The following is an 18,002-nucleotide window of genomic DNA, read 5'->3' as shown; positions in this document are numbered from 1 at the left end:
TTCCTTCCTTCCTTCCTTCCTTCCTTACTTCCTTACTTCCTTTCTTCTTTCATCCTATCTGCGAGTGCAGAGTGTCGAAAGCACGACGCCAAGGTGATTGAAATTATAAGACTATGATGGATGCGAGCGAAAAGGCCGACCCTACTATTTGCTAAACACTTGAACTTTACCGTGTACCTGCCCTATTTTCTCTTCCTTATTCAAAATAATGCGCATTTATTATTAAAATATGCGTATTTTACTATTCAAATTTCAAATTTGTCTCTATTTTAACATTAAGGGGCACGTTTACCCTTACATCCAACCCGGCGCTGGCGTTCCATTAACTTTAGTAACAATAGCAATTACCTTCTTTAAATGCCAGTCCGTTTTGATCGTTGATCGTATAGAGCTAGCTACAGTCGAACAATACATACAACAATACGATACAAAATACCTTCCCATGTATTATGGTGAGAAATTACTTTTGCGACTTACAAGTGAGGCAATATTATTAGAAATCCTTGGTTAAATCACATCGATGTTAAAAGGTCATTAAATTATGTCGATACGCAGAGGAGGCAAAGCATTCTATTAAAGCTGAAGAATTATCAGCTTGAATGTTATTAATAGAAATAAAGATATAAGGCATAAAGATGTACATTTAATCATAATATGGATTGGCTTATTGTCATTGTATGATTTTTTTTTTTTTTTTTTTTTTTTTTTTTTTTTTTTTTTTGAAAATAACGGACACTCGAATGCGCAAAATTCTCATTCCAATCTGAAGTTGTTTTCGTAAATGAGTTTGGAGGAAGATTGCAGTCTTCCCGATATCACGAGAGAGAAATATAAGTTCGCAAAAGTGACGTAATAGAGTAACGGCCTTCGGACTCGAAACTGAAAGCTGACGATTATCATCTCGTGGACGTTGGCTCGACTCAAGCGGCCGCTTCTCGGTGCAGCCTAAAGTCCTCCTTCCCTTAATTGGATTGATATCAGCTCGAGTCATAGGAGACCTGGCGTGCCGCCCGAGCAATTTGTTAATTGCTGTGCCCGATGACGAGTCCCGGTGCTCTGGGTCACAAGGGCCTGGGGAATTATCTTCTTTGGCATATCACACGCATTACCGCCCTCTATTTCGGCCTCATCAAAAATCCTGGCTCCAGTTAGTTTTAATGAATCCTGGCCAAATCCCCGATCCCGTAACAAATGCGTAATTGGCTTTTGCGGCTCTACGGTCTAAAGAAATTTTCCTTTAGGTTGAATGATACGAAGCCTTGTGCGTGTGAATTACTGTGCATTACACGGGCTCTCGTTGCCGGATGCAATTAATAATTAATCGCGTATCTGCGCATTAAACACGTTTGAGTGTGGAGAAATTTTCCGGATACTGTGAAAAGACATTGATTGGCAAAGTCTTGGAAAGTTCAGTTCATCGTCCATCGCTTTATTTAAATTCTCACGACATTTTGCACCAGTGTCGATCGGTTTTCCAAACATAAAAAAACATTTAAACGAATCTCACACGGATAGTAGAGCAGAGAGCAGAGAGCAGAGAGTAGAGAGTGAGATAGAGCAGATAGAGCAGATAGAGCAGATAGAGAGAGAGAGAGAGAGAGAGAGAGAGAGAGAGAGAGAGAGAGAGAGAGAGGGCATTCTTATTTAAATAGAGGGTAAAGGAAAATATACAAGCAGGCGTAGGTAAGGCTTGGAGTGTCAGACAAGACAATAAGGCTTATTAATATTCGAGGCGCGAAAGTCAAATTCGACGAGTTGGCGATTATTCACGAGATTCGTCCTCGCGAGAAAGGTAGAGTCGAGAATGGCGTACGTAGTAGTAACGCGTTGTCGTGCCAGTCTGGATAATCGAATTAAGCTCTAACAGATGTACCCGTCGAGGTTTAATAAGCGCCCGAGGGTCCATTACAAAATAATGATCTGTCATCTTGCAGTTTTTTGCTCTCCCCCCCCCCTCCCCAATTCCACCCTCAATATTCAGTTGGGTTATCTGATCTCTGTGTTTGGAGAGCGGAACATTCATATTTGCATGTTGAATTAAGATTTTAAATTAAGAAGGCATTATGTGCAATTCACATGTTTAGTAGTACGCATTGCGATAATTGCGACATTACGTTGAATATGACACGTATTTATAAACGAGGACATCTATATTCTTCTATTCGCGAATTATTATCTATTATATTAGGCCAATAATTACAAACTATATGTTTAATAATAATTTGAATGGTCGGCTAATGCGAGGACAAAATAAAGTATGTACGTTTCTCTGTTTGGCTTATTTATTAATAGAGTATTCGTAAGAACAATTTGTACTTTCACGCCATCTAAGAATCCAATAGTAATTGAATTTTCGAATGTAGAAACGCGCAAATTTTATCTCGTTGCATTAGTATTCCATTATTTTGTATTAGTATTCCATTATTTTTAAAGACTTCTCATTTTGTAAAGTAGTTGAGCGTTAATTTCATCGAATAAAGTATATTGTTTCTTAGGTACATGAATTTGTAGTTTGCTCTATAGGAAGAAAGTAAAATTTCACGATTTTATTACTATCTGCATTGTAAATTAATGAGGGAGACCGTTTGACCGGGAGCGAAAATTCTTACATGAATCAACTATAAATGCAATAGTCGCTTATCTTAGACTCCTTGCATTCCACGGACTATGAACTTTTATCTCTTTGCACTCTACTCTTTATCACCGGTCGATATTTTACTTAATGCTAAGTAAGCACTTAAGCGAGTTGAGGGAACGAATGTACGAGACTGCCAATTATATAATATCATCATACGTGGTTGTTTGATTTACATCGATAGCCAATCTATACGAACAAATTGCCAACAAAAACAAAAAACCTAAAAAAATGCACAAAATCAGCGTTTATTTATTTTAGTATTTATTTATCTATATTATTTTTCTATTTCAAGTACATTATATAGCAAAGTAATCCAAATATAACGAGAGGAAATACTTGGATTGAAATACGTTATAAATACCGAAGCGGTCCATTATAGATAAAGCCGGTCAATGGCAGAAGGTGCGTAAGAAAGCAATGGGAGAGGTAGGGGGCGCTGAGCCGCGGTAAAAAAAAAAAAAAAAAAAAAAAAAATCAAACACAAAGAGAAAAAGTTAAATCAAAGCTTCGGCTAGTGAAATGAGTAAACAACGAAGCAGAAATCACCGACTGGCCATGCATGTCTAGAATTCGTAATGAGAAGGGAATCGGCGAGCGCATGCCGATAAGCCATTATTCGCCTCAACTGGCAACTTCGAGTCTTTTCATGCGTTGCGAGCATTTGCTTTCAATTCTTCGGATTGTTATATAAGCACATTTGGCTTTCGTTAATATCTTCCTTCTCCATTTTAAATGTTAAAATTTTATTTCGTGTAGACGGAATTGGCAATTTTCATTTCATTCTATAGGAGGTTAACGTTTTAACGTCAATATTTTGTCTCTTTAAAAAGAGTGCACGAGTGGGTAGGTCTAAGTCATAAATTGTTTAACCTGCCAATATCACTCACGTACAATTATGGCCAATATAATTGACAATGAAAGGCGGCTCGACGAGTGCAGGAAGAAATATCGGAGGACGGGCGAAGGATGTGATTGTTCGACGATCTCCTTTCGCGACGGATGCTCATCTCGATCGATCTCGATCGAGCTATAATTAACCTACGGGAATTTCCCTCTCCTACGTAATGCCTCTCGTTAAACCGCAGTGCCAAACCCCGACATCCGCCATTACGTCACGGGCGTCACACTGTCAATCAGGCGAAAGAGGTAGGATGCCAAACACCAGCTCGGCTGGCTGCTCTCTCCACCAGCGCCTCGTCCATCACTCAGTCGTATTATGAAAACGCGAGCGATCCCCTCTCTACCATTGAATACACATTTGCTCGGCTTAATCCCTGCGTACCGCAAACGCTGGCTTTTCCAATGGCAAAACGTTGTCCCGCGCCAAACCTGTCGTCGATCCCAATGGCTGGCAGATGTTACGGCGCTCCTGCCGAACGTGTCCCACTCTCCGGGGCGAGCGAAGATGCAGCTCTTCTCCTGATTAAATATTTATCCGTCATCGCCGACGACATCTGTCGCGACAATCTCGCGTTTTATTTGACCCGACTATATTTGCTCGGCGTTAGAGCGCTCGCGCCCACATAGCTCCGCACATGTCGAGCTCTTTACGCCCGCGCACCCGCACACCCACACACCCACACACGGGGAGCCCACGTCCAATTCGCTGGAGCAAGCGAATTTTCCGTTGACCTTGGAAGATGTTTGATCGTGAGTGGAAGGACGAAGGATCCTCGAGTCTTATCTCACGCAGGTCCAATGAGCGATGCTTTTCCTTTCCGTCGTGCAGCTTTATCCACCAAATCTCCGCCGCCTACGTTCGCGTCACGGATATTCGAGCCTTCAAATGATTTCGAGCACCTTTTGCAATCCGCAAAACATACCTGACGTTGACATTAAAGAAAATTCTGTGGCTCGGTATATTTAGATGTCCCTTTAATAGTGACCGATCGACCACATAAAACGTATCGTGTTGAAAAATTATAACTCAACTTGTTACGCTCAAACTCCAACTCTTTAACGTCGCTATTTTCTCTTGGCTTATAACGGTAATTTGGCGCTGACGTTCGACATAATTCCGTTACAATGGATCGACCGTTTTATAAACTCGTTGGCCAACTCTGTATTTTAATGGCTATAAATGCCGGTATTTTTTTCACATTAGCAATATTCGAATGGAATATCGTATGGTTTATATGGAATATCGTTTGGAAAAATTCATTGGCTAAATATAAAATTAAGATTGTAACTTTAATAAGACTAATTTTCAAAAAAGGTTTGCCACATAAATTATGGCCTCGTTGAAAGATGTGCAAAAATTGAATTTGAATTTGAATTTGAATTTGAATTTGAATTTGAATTGATGTGGACGGCCGTCGTAGGCATTCACCTTTGTTACTTCGTTGCCTCTAAGTGGGGAAAACGAGGTTGGTGAGGCGCCAAGCCGCGGATGCATTAGGAACAGTAGGAACCGCACCGTAACCCTTAATACTCGTGACCGCAAGCTTCATTTATATGCATGAGCCGCACCCGCTGACTTGCCACTCGCCTCTTCACCCTTCGGGAATTTCGCTTCCGGTGATCTCGGCCGAGAGGACCAATGGAACGAGCGAGTTCAAAACGCTTGTTCAAGCGATCGAATTTTGAGCGAACGTCGATGCTTGTTGGTTCGGTAAGGCCAATCGCTTTTATTGCTCTATTTGCTGAAAGGGCTGGATCATGCTGATAGTGCGCTCGATATTTAATTGACACGGAATTATACGTCTTATGCGGATATTGTAGTGTTGTCGACAATGGATGCTGGACAGCGAATATCGATGCATCGTCATACAGTTATTGAAAAATTTAATTCTCTATCTATGCGAGTTGTGTATACGTTATTCTTGACGAGCGTACATTTGGCCTTGAATATCATCGTCTTTGGCGTGCCATTTCGCACGAACCTTTTCATAGTCCGTCTTATTGCATGAGGAGATGAAACTTTTCCATTTTAAAAGACATAAATAAATTAAAAACGAATAACGAGATTTCAAGTCTCTGTAGAATTGTGAAAATGGCTGGGCCTCGATAGAGTTGGAGTGTCGTACGAGAATTTCGGGCAAAAAGGGAACGGTCGCGTAGAAAAGGGACAGGAATGAAAAGCCGAGGCTGATAAAAATCCAATAACCGATGTTTGCCATATATGGAAAGGGTAATCACGTTCATCACGCTGTGTGTCAATTCGTCATTCTGTTGAGTCGATCTGTACAGTGAAGCGAAACGGTCCAGTCGTTAGCCAGGAGCGGACGCCTCGATTGGCGATGGCGGCGGTGGGGACTGAGGGGGGAGAGAGTAGCCGTTCGCTCGAAAATCTTGATGAATAATGAACGGGACGTTTTGCGCTCTTAAAGCTCGACATTGGGAATAATTTTGACAGTGTCGGCGTCGTGAAGAATTTGTAAGTAACATGTCGTTTTAATCGATATACTTACGACGAAACTATGATGAATATCGTACCAATGAGCTTCGTGTCATTTCATCTATTATTAATTGTGTCATTCATTAATTAATAGGTCTTTCGCATTAAAAAAAAAAAAAAAAAAAGAAAAGAAATAAAAAAGCCAATTAATGACATACAAAAACAATTTTTATAATAAATAATATGTGTCACGAACTTATGTCATATCTGTTAAATGCTTCATGTAACTCTAGTAATAATATAAAAATAATATTAGCGAAATTTATCGTAAAATCTTACTCCGTCGCATATTATGAAATATAATATATATATATATATATATATATATATTAAATCTTTATTGGATCATATGAAATGACGTATAAATTGATATCTACTATTCGATAAATTTTATTGCTCTATATTTTTTATTGTTTCTTGATTATTAAGTAGTTTATTATATTTCATTTCATTTTATATATATATTTTTTTTGGTCAAGATAAGCTTTCAGAAAAAATCAGAACTCTTCAATCAACAGTCTATTAGATGTCATAGAAATGAAATTTGGATTTGTCCAAATTGATGATAAGAGCCTTTCAATAGCACATGCATTCATTAAATAATTGTTTATCGCTACACTTTACTATTTTGTCAATAATAACCAATATTAAAGTATTTATTAATTCAAAATTTTTATATAATTTATAAATAATCAAATTTTTTTCTATTATCGAGTTGTTATTTTATGTAATTACTCTATTTTTAATTTGTAATTAGAATAAGGATTGAGATTTTAAGATTTATGGCTCTTTTAAGTCATTTGTCGAATATTCATTATATCGTCGATGACATTTTATGTAATTTTTAACGTTAAACGTTAAAAGCTATGAGAATCATTATGAAGATATTTAACGATATATAACTTAACACGAGAAATCACATAAATGCATTATAAAATTCTATGAGAATAAAATTTATAGGATTACATTTAGTTTTGGAATATCTTATCTGATATACGCATTAATACAGACAACCGAAATGTATAAAAGTATATAGTAGACATAAACATGACAGTATTGTAATTACTATTTTAATTGCTATAATAATCATAAGTTTTTAAGTACATTTTAAATATACTAAGTCCTTACTAAGAATTCTTATCAGTACAATAGTATTAATTTAAAAGAAGAAATTTAGGAATAATATTGTAGAATAAGAAGTATGAACAAACTTGCGGTGTTTTAAAACGAGGTAGGTAAGGAAAAGATTGACATAAATTATCGTAGCTCGTACGGGGAGGTTTTACTGGCGATGAAAAATTATAAAGAAAAAGAAGGTAGCATGCAGAGTAGCGCCAGCGAATGAAAAGAGGGAAAAGGGATGCTAGAGCATAGTCGTGAGTGTACATACACTCAGTGTGTGTACATAGAGTGAGTTGACCGTCCAGACGAGCGCTTAAGCAAACACAAATCCACTGCTTTAACATGCAGCTCACCACGTATGTGAGAGGGCGAATGTTTCGTTTGTTTTATTTGTTAAATATTTCATTTGCTAGACACGGTCGTGGCTCGGGTCAGCCAATTACATTCTGCGCGCGATTGTCGAGGGAACCATTGAAGAAGGGGCAGATAGGTCGACGCATGACGGTCGGGGCGGGAGCGCGGCCAGAGCACGTTGGCGGGAGGGGGCGGGGGAGAGGGTTGGCGATGGTGGCAATAACGTGGTTTTGCGATAACGAAGGATGGACCATCTCTTATCGTTACAAAGATGGTTGGAAAAACTTTTAGAAAAATCTTCCGCTTCATTCTTAGCTTGAAATTGGTCGCCCAATTGACTTGTTATTGAAAAATTTGCGACGTTAATGTGCGCAATTTTTGTTATGAGCTTTATTCTTATATTCTTGTAAGTCGGAATTATAATGTTATTTTTCAACAATCAAATTACATCTTTAATTATTTAATTGTAATTGCTTATTAATAATAAGTCTATTTCTATATTTTTAATGAAGTACTTTTAACTAATGAAATGACTTGGCAGTATTGTTAAAAAAATTAATTTCAAGTTTCTTGCGTTTGAGAACTGAGTGACAAATACACGACTTAAATAGTTTTGCACTATATTCATTCACACGCTACTTACATGTTATTAATACGAAAAGTACGTGCATCTATTATTTCTTTGGTACTTTCGGATACTGAGGTGATGAAATTATTCTGCATTATTAATTTGCATATTATTAATTATTAGGCATATGTGTCAGTTAAATAATTTAACAGTACATACAGGCCAAATGCGATACATAATGAAGTTGATATAGAAATTAGCTGTTTGTGTTGTGGAACTCCTCTGAAATTATCGAAAATTGTAGGTTTCAATTATTAATGAAATTCTAAAGAAGCAGGTATTGTGTCTTGTCATAATATATTTAAGTTTCGAGGAAATAAATTGTTAGCAAGCATTTAGTTAGTTATAATACAGTGCATAATATAAATGTATTTGACAATAAGATATTTCATCCAACAAAATGTATTTATTATCGAACACTAATTGACAATGAATAAATAATTGATAAATTAAATTTATTATTTCTAATTAATGTCTAACGGAAGACGTTTGTTTTGTGTTAAAACTTCTTCGATAACGGGGCCAGATCGATGTAAGTTTATATTATAAAATGTATACATATATATATAAATAATAGTATACTAGTGTATAGTATAGGTATACTGTACCAGGAATTTTATATGCAGATAAACAATTGAAACTTTCAGCTAATCATATTTAAAAGACAATAAAAAGATTTCCCAGCGCCTTGACATTGATCACTTTTTCGTTAAGTACGCAAGCCTAATTGGAGAACAATTGCCAAGGAAAGTTTGTTTCTAATTGCAGGTTTGGTTCCAAAATCGTCGCGCCAAATTTCGCAAGCAGGAGCGTCTCGCCCAGCAAAAGTCCGGATCCTCGCAGTCCGGAGGCTCAACTATCGACGGAGGCTCATCCGCAGGGGGTGGGGCTCCCAGTCCACTGTCCGGTAACGTGAAAGCCGAGGGTCACTCGCCCCGTAGCCCAGCAACCCCACCGAGCAGTAATACAGAAGTGAAACCAATCGCCAATCAGAATCTGCTTAGTGTCAAGCACCAGCAGCAACAGCAGCAACAGCAGCAACAGCAGCAACAGCAGCAACAGCAACAGCAGCAACAGCAACACCAGCACAGCGAGGCCCACACCGGGGACACGGGAAATTCGCCCAACGGGCGGGTGGGTGGCGGTGCCTGGGGTTCATGCAGTCCTCGGCCCTTCTCCGCGGCTCTCCCGCCCTATCTCCTCGATCCCCTGCCTCTCAAGACGGCGAATCTCTATTGAAGATACTTCTCGAGGGCACCTGACGTCTACAGTCCATTAATTTCCTGTCGATGTTCGCGAGGATGTTCGCGGAAGTCGCGGGACGATGAGACGAATGCTCGTTTCCGGCGAGGTTAGGCGATCGCGAGACTTTGCATTCGGAAGATGAATAATCGAGGTCCGAAGCGTCCCCTATTGACTAATCGACCTTATCGTATAACCATTCGCTTATCGCAGGTTATTGGAATACCTTTTTTTTCTTCGTCTGTTGACGCACTCTGCTGATGCGTTCGAGCTCGACGAATACGTGCGATTTACGAATAAGGTTAGACTTTATGGAATTTTTCGTCAAATGAATATTCCTCGAATTACGATAACTTCGTATAGGCTTTAGCGAATAGACGACATCGGCTTTTTCTTGTAAATTTTCATACAAATAAATTGGCTTTTTATTGCTTTTGTTAATTGGGTTTGATATTATTAAGGTAAATCGATTTAACGTGCGCAAATGTCGGATAATCCATACGTATAAACTGATTTCGTGATTTTACATTTATGGTAGCACGAAGTAAGCTTTGCATATCAGTTTTTAAGTAAATTTCAAGCATATAATAAATACAGAACTACGTTCATCACATAACAATATATATAAAAGATTTAATGTAAATTATCGATAAATTATAGCTTCGATATTTCAGCAACAAGTGTAATAAAATCAAATCATCTATTATGATTTACATATTATAAAATGATTCGTTTAAATTTTCTTCCATTCAATAAAAGAAAATTCGCTTCATTAAATAAAGAGCGCAAAAATTTTATTACGCTAATTTATTAATAATTATAGAATATTATTCGCTAAAGCATCGAAGTATCTGTCTCAATGAGTTTTCGAGATAATAATATAAGAAAGCGCATCTAACATTGTACATATAGTCGTTTTTGTCGCTAGACCGATTAAGGATTCGTGCTGAGGATAATGAGGACTTAATTAGCTTGTTAATTATCGATTTATTATTTTCCTAATATAATTTGATACGATATTTCAGCCTTCGAAATATGATTAACATTTAATTAATATTCCAACGAATATATTGTAATAATATACGATCATAATTTTTTCTTTACATTTTTATAATAGATGTCTAATTATTAAATCGAATAATAACAAAATTACACGTAATTTCATTAGCGTATTAAATTTTCACTTTCAATATGACTAAATACATAAAAAAATCCAAAATAAATAAAATTGTTTTATATATGAAAAAAAAAAAAATAAATAAATAAATAAATAAATAAATAAATAAATAAATAAATAAATAAATAAATAAATAAATAAATAAATAAATAAATAAATAAATAAATAAATAAATAAATAAATAAATAAATAAATAAATAAATAAATAAATAAATAAATAAATAAATAAATAAATAAATAAATAAATAAATAAATAAATAAATAAATAAATAAATAAATAAATAAATAAATAAATAAATAAATAAATAAATAAATAAATAAATAAATAAATAAATAAATAAATAAATAAATAAATAAATAAATAAATAAATAAATAAATAAATAAATAAATAAATAAATAAATAAATAAATAAATAAATAAATAAATAAATAAATAAATAAATAAATAAATAAATAAATAAATAAATAAATAAATAAATAAATAAATAAATAAATAAATAAATAAATAAATAAATAAATAAATAAATAAATAAATAAATAAATAAATAAATAAATAAATAAATAAATAAATAAATAAATAAATAAATAAATAAATAAATAAATAAATAAATAAAACATAACAATTTTCTTATTTAATATCAATGATTTTATATTTCTCATTTTGTATTTTATATGTTTGGGAATTTCTTTCATCTATACTATATCGTATGAAAAATTTCGTATGACAAAACAATGAATTTTATAATAATAATATTATAATCCCATTATAATGAAGTTCCTTAAATGTATAAATTTTGTTCTCAACTTCAATTAATTTGTTTCACAGAGATATATTGTATATTAAAAGTCTCCTTGTATATTAGTGAAATGAGAATCTAATGATGATTCTCAGTTTTTGTAAACATAATTTCAAACAATTAAATGCATGATAAAGTTAATTGTTATTTAGGTAAGTTTTACTGTAAGCGTAGATCTCTTTTATAAAAGAAAATGATGAAAAAGTAGCTTACGCTCTGGCGAGATTGTAATTCCTTCCATATAATAAAATGTATAGTATTTACTATATACTACAGCACCCTTAAAAATTACCGAAACGAAATTTTTGCCGTGACTGTATGATCGTAAAAATTAATATATTGAATATTTATTGAAATATCTTAAAGACATAGTCTAAAACTGTAATATGTAATGAACTTGGGATTCGCAAAAATTGTATTATACAATATTTATTCTTTTAAAAATTGTTTCAATTTCATTTACGTCATTAATTTTTACTCATAATTTAACAGACATTTTACAATGAAAAATAATAACCAATAGTATAATATTGAATGATGTGATAATCGTTGTTTGCTAATTGATTGATTTTCATGTGACAATTAAAAAGCACATTTGTTCAACAATATTCACATCGAAAATAAGTTGAAGAGAGATTACTTAATAAATAAGAAAGTCATCTGAATTATTTTATTATAATTATATTATTCGGTTAGAAATATATTTTTATATAATTAAAAATAAGTTTATCTGTGTATAGAAGTTATGATATATCGAATAATTAATTCGCTTGTCAATCGTATTCACGTCCAAAGTGCCAAACGATGTCGCTAGCACATATAAACATTTATTTGCCTTTTCTCAGTACGAATCCTAAAGTGATGCGTGCAATAGAAAATGAAGCAACGGCGGCGTCCAAAAATTAAGGTTAATTATTATTAAGTATATTATTATGTGTGACTGGAACTTGTACAGTTGTTGCTATAAATATATGAAATTAGTGTTTTACACCATATTCATTTTTCTTTTAACCCAAACCTACTCAATATTTCATGAACGAGCGACGTGCATAAGGGTAAAGCATCTTTATAATTTCATGAAATAGTCAAGACATTCAACGACATGCAAATCTTGTATATTCATTTTACCTCGTATTTACTTTTTCACATTACAAACATTTTCAATAAATAAATCATTTATTAGTATATGCATTTATATGAATTTATATGAATATATATGAATATATATATATATACATATCATATATATATATATATATACACATATATATAATATGCATTATATTATATAATGCAATAAAAATATTTAATATAATCGATACATTTATTAACGTCAATATGACAATATGAGAATATTTACAAACTTGAAGTACTTGAGAGCTGTCAAATTTACGTAATATTTCCTCCATTGATTAAATTATAAATATGACAATACTTTATCATTCTTACTCTTTCATTGATTTTAATATCATTCGCTCGTGACCAAATGTTGAGCATAATTTTTTATTTTATTTTAGCGTCGAACGTGATTTTTTATACTAATAGATTAAAATTTTAATCTAATTGAAGCATTGTAAAACTATTTTAAATCAAATTCAAATTCTCAAAAACATAGGAATTTGTATTTTATTTAGCTAATTACGTGTGAACCCTTTAAGGTATTGTTTGCAATTGAGATTAACAAATAGGTGAAATTTTAACGATTTCAGCATTTTCAACAACTTATTAATACAAATTTTTTGTGTTTTATTTATATTTCTAAACTAAATTTTTTCTTTCATTTTATCCAACATCGATAAATGTAAAATCAATAAATTATAAAGCAATTAAGCTGCATCAGGTTGTCATAAATAAAACGCAATCAATTTCCCTTATTTTGTTGGTATATTTATTTTAAATAAATCAATTCTCATTCTTATTCGTAGTTACATGAAATATGCTCTTGATGAGATGATATACGTACAATGCAATAGTTACCAGTGCAATTTATCAAATTTATCATTTAGTGTATTATTAAAGGTATATAACGACAACGATACAATGACTTTTGAATTTTATTTATTTCAGTACTTTTTAGCGAACGGCGACAGTGACGACAGTTCCAAGAAAATTGCAATGGCAACGAGCAGTGAAAAAAAAGCGACATTCTGAATTTTCACTTTTTTATTTTTTTATTTTTTTTATTTTTTTTTATTTTTTTTTTTTTTTATTTTTTTTTTAACATTCGGGAGTCATAAATCCTCGCCAAACAAATAGTATAATAAATTATCAATAGCCATTATAATTATAAATCGGCAATAAATCATTAACAACTAAAATGATATTGAACGATCCAAAATATGAAAAATATTTCGTAGAATCTTTGCATTTTCCTACTCGACGTATTCGAGTTTTTTTCTTCTTTTTTTTCTTCTTTTTTTTTCTTTTAAGATAAAGTAAATTAAAGGGGAAATAGTGCAAAATTGTCGAACACCGCGCGTTATCATTATTATCTCGAGATTTTGTCGTGCACTGTACAATGAAGTATTTTTTGGCCGTCGAAACTGTGATAATTTTGCTATGAATGAATGCGACGAATTATTCATACTGGATAGACAGTGATAGATTAAAGGCTAGTCAATAGTCATTATTCGTTGTTATTCTATCGAAAAAGAAAGAGGAAAAATAAATATAATAATGAAGGCATTTAAAGGGAATAAAATTGAGAATAAAATAAAGAGAAAAAAAATTTCGATACTAATATGTAAAACGGCGTGATGTGTATGAGAAAACCAATCAAAAGAAAAAGAAACTTATTGAACAGAAGTGAAGATTAAATAAAGCGAATGATGAGATATGTTTATGATTTTGAGGCGTTGCTTTTGTTTTTCTTTTTTCGTTATCGCGTAGTCTTTTGTTGATTATGAATCGCGAGACTCCTTTATTCCTTTGAAATTTTGACGAATCGGTCATAAATATAATAGTTCCCTGTAGAAAAAATCCCGTAGAACGTACGGAAAGACCTAAGTAAAAAAAAAAAAAAAAAAAAAAAAAAAAAAAAAAAAAAAAAAAAAACGATACTCACGCTAGTTTATGAGAATACACTCATAATAATAACAATTAAATACAATTTTATTTTTTTTTAAATAAGAATGGAAAGATATATAATTTTAATTAAAAAATATCCCATTATTGAAGGTTTGAAACATTGTATTACTATATTATTCGCATATATATATATATATATATATATATATATATATTTATTAAAATATATAACTTCCGTTACCTTCGTTGAATATTGAATTTTCAGTCAGTGGAATATTTTAAAATTTAAAGCCTCCCATTATTTCAAATACGCCTATATAGTCCTAATTAATAATGGAGTGATTATTGTAGGTTCTACTAGATTTCTTGTATAGAGTTCGTATAATATATGTATGCATATATTAATATAGATCTCGAATGAATTTTAGATAGGGTCGTTCGTTAATTAAACTTTTCATTTTTACCACATTATAATGTAAGATTAAAATCAATACAACATATTCCTCCTCTTCCCTAAAGCATTTCATCCCTAATCACCTTTGCTCATTTTTTGGTTGCATGGGCCGTTTCTGACATAACAATGTCGAGATATTATTATAATATATCAATATTTAATAGATTGGATATCGGTGGGAATAAAAACCAAAAGTCGGTTTGAGGGATGGGGATTATGTATATAATATAATATTTATATATAATGAGTAAAATACAGTGTTTTTCTTTCGCGATTCGTACGTCGCGAGGTCGCTCGAATTCGTCAACGTAACTTATCAATTATGTATCCTAAATACAATTGTGCGTATTCGTGTTCGTGTTAGTGTATGTGTAGGCGCGCGCGGTAGTGGGCGCGCGCGCTGGCGTAAGCGGGTTGTACGCATGCTTGTGCGTGCCCGTGCGCGTGTATTGCGTAATATCGTCTCCATTATGGCCGGGCGCAAGTGTCCACGAATTAACCGAAAGCAATGTGATGGTGGTAGTGGTGATACGTTACAGCGACGTGGTGGCGTTAACCGGTCGCGTCTCTTTCATCGCTTCATTATTCGTACGTTGGATGCTTTGTTGTTTAGACACGAAAGTACATCGATAATTAAGAAACCATTGTCATTTGACATTTAACATTCGACGGTGAAGATAGTTTGCACAGCTGGCCAGTCTAATGTAACGGTAGCGGCGTATTTCGTTGGCTAGAGAGTCACGTTGTGCGTTCCGTTACATTTATTTCCGACAATGGTGAAAGGACCATCGTGGAATGAATGAATCGATGCGCTTGAGAACGATTCGCTCGTTGAAGCCTATCCTCGAGGCATTAAAGTAAGAAGAATCGGTGGGACGTGATAAGGTGGGACAGAAGGACCTTGGTTGCGTAATGCGTAAGGCTAATGGTCGCGCGGCTAATATGGCCGCTAAATTGGGAATCGAAAGTAGGTTCGAGCTCGTCGGTCGTTGGTCCTTGCACAGTTGGTCTGTCGGAAAGGAAATTGTTCTCGCGCGCGCCCCCGCGCTTACGTGTAGTCGTGTGGGTGAGTGAGTCTGAAATGGGTCGAGAGCGAAAGTCGTGGATGCGCCGGTGGTTGCTCGTGATGGTGGTCCTAGGTTGGTGGCACTAGGCCATCGTGAGGGTGCCCGCCCCCATGCCGAAGCCGACGCCCTTGGGGCCGAAGTTCCTACCGTAGCAGCCGCGGCAGTAGATATCGCCGTCGGGCGCGTCGTTGAGGTTCGTGGAGTCGAGGGAACGATGGCAGGCACCGCAGTTGAAGCACCTCTTGTGCCACACGCGGTTCTTCGAGATCATCTGCTCGGCGGCGTAGACCGGGTAGCCGCAGCGCGAGCAGCCGTGTCCGTCGTTTCGCTTTTGGCCAAGATCGGGCTTGGGGTCGTTGCTGGATGACGGGCAATTAAACTTTATTAGTATTTTTAACAATATTTATTGGGTTTGGGGAAGGATTGAGCCTCGACTGGGCTATATGTATCGAGACCTCACTGGTCCTAGATTCTATTCAAACTCGGGGCGCATGCTCTATTGGAGATTCTCTACGTAGCAATGAAAGAATAGCTCTCCCTCACAGCCTTTCTCAACACAGTCGCTCTCCAACGTGGGCTCACGCACGCACACGCACGCGCACGCGCACACACACGCACACTCACTCTCTTTTACTCTCTCTCTCTCTCTCTCTCTCTCTCTATCTCTATCTCTCTCTCTCACACTCTCTCTCAATCTTTGTCACTCTTTCTCTCTGTCTCTCCCTCACTTTCTCTCACTTTTTCTCTCTGACTCTCCCTCACTCTCTCACACTCTCTCTCAATCTTTGTCACTCTTTCTCTCTGTCTCTCCCTCACTTTCTCTCACTCTTTCTCTCTGACTCTCCCTTACTTTCTCTCACTCTTTCTCTCTAACTCTACCTGTCACCCTCTCTAACACTCTTTTACTCTCTCTCTCTCTCTTTCTCTCTCTCTTTCTCTCTCTCTCTCTCTCTCGCTCTCTCTCTCGCTCTCTCTCTCTCTCTCTCTCTCTCTCTCTCTCTCTCTCTCTCTCTCTCTCTCTCTCTCTCTCTCTCTCCGTCTTTAAAACTTTCTCCGTCATTGCCTCATCCGCCATCATCGTCATTCATTGGAACTACTTGTCGCTGAATTAAAATCAGCTTTGTTACTTTGACATTGAAACAAGAGCTTTTCTTCGTTTATTCGATCAAATGGTCTAAGCTTGGAAAATGCTCGTATCTACGGTTACATAACATCAACAAGTACTATCGTCAGATATAATTGCAAACAAAATTGGCAAATACAAGTAAAAATATACATGCAGAGGGATGACACATTTTCAGTCCATCATTTGCTGACGTGCAGGTTTTCATTCGTAAACATCTAAGCCATCTTCGATCGACGTCTAATCGGTATTCATCTATATCGACTAAGCTCAAGCACGGTTATAATAATACGAGCAATAAAGATTATTTGATTAATCGGATGATACTGGCACATAAAATTTAGGCTCGCTCTTACAAACTTAAGCTTAAGTAGTTTCTAACCATTTAAACTATAATCTGGATTTTTCACCTACTACTATGAACCTGCTGACTATGTATGGTCGCTACATTTTGCTTCTTGAGATTTGAAACAAACGAAAGTCAATTACAAACTGCACTTCCTGGACAGCTGTACCTCCCGTCTCAACGACATTTATAATTTCAACCGGTATAATGATTCTTAATTGCGTATTAATTGCTTACTGGCTAGTTTCTCTGAAAATTAAACTTGAACGTAGCATTTCCAAAATAATAACACTTTAACGGGACGCGGGTGGTGAATACGTTAGATCGGCATTAATTTCTTTGGAGTCCGTGGTGAAGGCCACCACGGCCCACTTACCGATTATGTTATATATTTTGGACGACTGGCGTTCATCTTCGAGCCCAATTGACGAAGGCCAATTGGCTCGATGGAATTTTTGCCGAAACTCAAGGGTCGAGAGTAACGTAGTAAGACAGTCGCGAATAAGTCAACCTGAATCGCTGCCAAGTGATCGACAAGTGCCAATAATACACTCGACGAGACTGGAGCGAATCAGGCAGCTCGAGCGATTATCTCGTGGAAGGACGACGTGGTTAATAGTGGCGATCGGA

General features: G+C 35.2%; 2 protein-coding genes across 2 annotated transcripts in view; one reads left to right on the top strand and one right to left on the bottom strand.

The window, feature by feature from the left end:
- LOC105363479 (paired mesoderm homeobox protein 2A) overlaps positions 1 to 9,420 on the top strand; it is a 35,250-nt gene extending 25,830 nt beyond the window's left edge. The window contains exon 3 of the mRNA XM_011501191.1: positions 8,908 to 9,420. Coding sequence (XP_011499493.1) covers positions 8,908 to 9,378 — 471 coding nt within the window. The 3' untranslated portion in view covers positions 9,379 to 9,420. The remainder of the gene's footprint in view (positions 1 to 8,907) is intronic.
- Positions 9,421 to 15,375: 5,955 nt separating this feature from the next.
- LOC105363478 (muscle LIM protein Mlp84B) overlaps positions 15,376 to 18,002 on the bottom strand; it is a 29,807-nt gene continuing 27,180 nt past the window's right edge. Inside the window, exon 9 of the mRNA XM_011501190.1 lies at positions 15,376 to 16,262. Within this exon, the coding sequence (XP_011499492.1) occupies positions 15,986 to 16,262 (277 nt within the window). The 3' untranslated portion in view covers positions 15,376 to 15,985. The remainder of the gene's footprint in view (positions 16,263 to 18,002) is intronic.

Source organism: Ceratosolen solmsi, unplaced genomic scaffold (genome assembly GCF_000503995.2).
Source record: "Ceratosolen solmsi marchali unplaced genomic scaffold, CerSol_1.0 scaffold57, whole genome shotgun sequence".
NCBI classification, from domain to species: Eukaryota; Metazoa; Arthropoda; class Insecta; order Hymenoptera; family Agaonidae; genus Ceratosolen; species Ceratosolen solmsi.
This window is presented reverse-complemented; position numbering and strand designations above follow the sequence as displayed.